This window comes from Rattus rattus, chromosome 2 (genome assembly GCF_011064425.1).
Source record: "Rattus rattus isolate New Zealand chromosome 2, Rrattus_CSIRO_v1, whole genome shotgun sequence".
NCBI classification, from domain to species: domain Eukaryota; kingdom Metazoa; phylum Chordata; class Mammalia; order Rodentia; family Muridae; genus Rattus; species Rattus rattus.
The window spans coordinates 181,193,194-181,195,500 of record NC_046155.1 but is presented as its reverse complement, the minus strand read 5'-3'; the positions used below and the strand labels follow the sequence as shown (position 1 = coordinate 181,195,500).

General features: G+C 36.0%; 1 protein-coding gene across 1 annotated transcript; it reads left to right on the top strand.

Annotated features, from left to right (window-relative positions):
* Nucleotides 1–483: 483 nt before the first annotated feature.
* Nucleotides 484–1,638, top strand: LOC116892752 (vomeronasal type-1 receptor 4-like). The gene has a single exon (XM_032894629.1). The coding sequence runs from the start codon at nt 563–565 to the stop codon at nt 1,475–1,477; it is 915 nt and encodes a 304-aa protein (XP_032750520.1). The 5' UTR covers nt 484–562; the 3' UTR covers nt 1,478–1,638.
* Nucleotides 1,639–2,307: the final 669 nt, after the last annotated feature.

The window sequence follows — 2,307 nt, the reverse complement described above, 5'->3', positions numbered from 1 at the left end:
CTCACTCCTAAATTTCGCTCTGAGCAAAAAATATTCTAAACAGTACTGCCTATTATTATAGTAATCCCACATCTACCAGTGTCAATGGTAGAAGTTGTCCCTTATCACATTGCATGTTGCAAATATACCCTTAATTTACAAAATTCAATTTTTATTTCCTTAATTAGAAAACCACATTATTTGGGTATCAATAAAGAAATTATCTGGGTTCTTAAACTAATACTGATTTGGTTGCCATCTAACCACATTTTGCATGGGTTTATGTGTATTTCCCAAAGTTAAATGTATACCATTTGATTATTGGCCAATTGTTTCAACAGGCTCATTGCTGTGGTTCAGACACTAGATATTTTGTGCCTGTAGTATTAATGAGACACTGTGTCTTTGAACATACAAATATTTGAGTACTTTGTGCCACGTTCAGTAGCTTTCATATGTACCACTGATACATGACAGATTGAATATTTAGGATAGAGAATGTTGTGTATCCTGTGACAAAGTACAAGTGGCCTCAGCCTTATCTTTTGAGTTAGTATCCTCAGTGAGAGGAGGAACTGACCATATGAATGCCAGTGAACTGTCTATAGGAGTGATCATCTTGTCTCAGACTGTGATTGGAGTTTTGGCTAATTTCTTTCTCCTCTATCACTGTATGATTCTTTACTTAACAAGATACAGGTTGAGGTCTATAGACTGTGTTCTGATGCAGTTAAGTGTAGCCAACATCTTAACAATTTTCTCCAAAGGCTTACCCCAGACAATTGCAGCTTTTGGCTTGAAAGATTTCCTCAATGATATTGGATGCAAACTGACTTTCTTTGTTCACAAAGTAGGTAAAAGTGTTTGTATTGGTAGCACTTCCTTTCTCAGTGTATTCCAGGCCATCATCATCAGTCCCAGGGACTCCAGATGTTCAAAGCTTAAAGTAAAAGTGCACAAGTATATTTGTTATTCTGTGTACCTGAACTGGGTGATATTTTTCATTATAAGCATTGTTAATCTTTTGCATGTGAGGGCAAAATATAACAATGAAAGTACAATAAACCTAAAATCTTATGTATACTGCTATTCTGTTCGTCATGACCCAACCAGTGATATCCTGTATGCAGCATTGGTGTCAGGTCCTGACATAATTTTCCTAGGTCTCATGCTGTACACCAGTGGCTTCATGGTTCTAACCCTGTATAGGCATAAGCAAAAGATGCAACAAATCCCCAGAATGAATGTTTCTTCCATATCCTCCCCTGCATCCAGAGCCACCAAAACAATCCTTCTCCTAGTCAGTACTTTTGTCTCCTTTTACACAATCTCTACTCTATGTCATGTCTTAGTAGTTCTCTTGTATAATCCCAGCTGGATTCTAGTGAATGTGGCTGCAATGTCTGCTTCGTTTTTCCCCACTGTTTATCCCTTTCTCCTCATGAGCCATGATTCTTGGGCACTCAGCTTCTGCCTGCTCTTGAAAAGGAATAGATAATTTCCCAAAGACTCTAGCCAAGAACTGAACTGAAAGCTTCTGGTAACATCTAACATGGTTATTAAATCTCTCTGAAAGAAATGTCAGCATAGTAACAGACATGATAATTAACTGTGGAGGCTTTTGCATGAAAGGATGCATACCCCTGTTCTGCAAATGAGTGTGTTCAAACACACACACACACACACACACACAAATATATATAATGAATAAATATATGTATATAATTATTGGAGTCATTTTCACACAAGATAGTAAAAGAATGTACCCAATCATTTTCATTATACAGCAAGCTATATATTTGCATGATCATATAAAATAGTTAAATTATAAAAGCTAGTGAAAATTAGATAAACTTTAGGTTGATTGGGTAACGGTAGTAAAATTGAAACAAAAGAAAACAAAACAAAATGCTAAATACTTTTCTCCTGTTTTTTCTGGATTTAGGGTGTTTTACCATGAAGTAAATACTATACCTGTTTGATGGAAGTCTATGTTTATATCTTATTTGTTCCTTTGCTCTGCTGCATTCAATACTGCAGCCTATTATTTTTAAATATAAGGTACAGTTATGCCCTACATTTGCTGTACCTCTTGTGCATATGTGACATTGTATGTTCTTTCCCTAATCATACCCACACTTTGAATTCAAACATATACCTTTAACATCTTTCAATGTGCTCTGAGTGTGCACAAAAGAATTTTCTACTTTGGATATAGCTCTGCATACATTTTTGAAATGGAAACCAATGAAATGTGTCTAATATCTGCTGCCTGAGTCTCCTCATGAATCAATGCACAACAGGCAGACCGTATGAACACATCAAGCA

Coding starts and splice junctions, on each gene's coding strand:
- LOC116892752 (XM_032894629.1), top strand. CDS start 563: ATGAATGCCAGTGAACTGTCTATAGGAGTGATCATCTTGTCTCAGACT.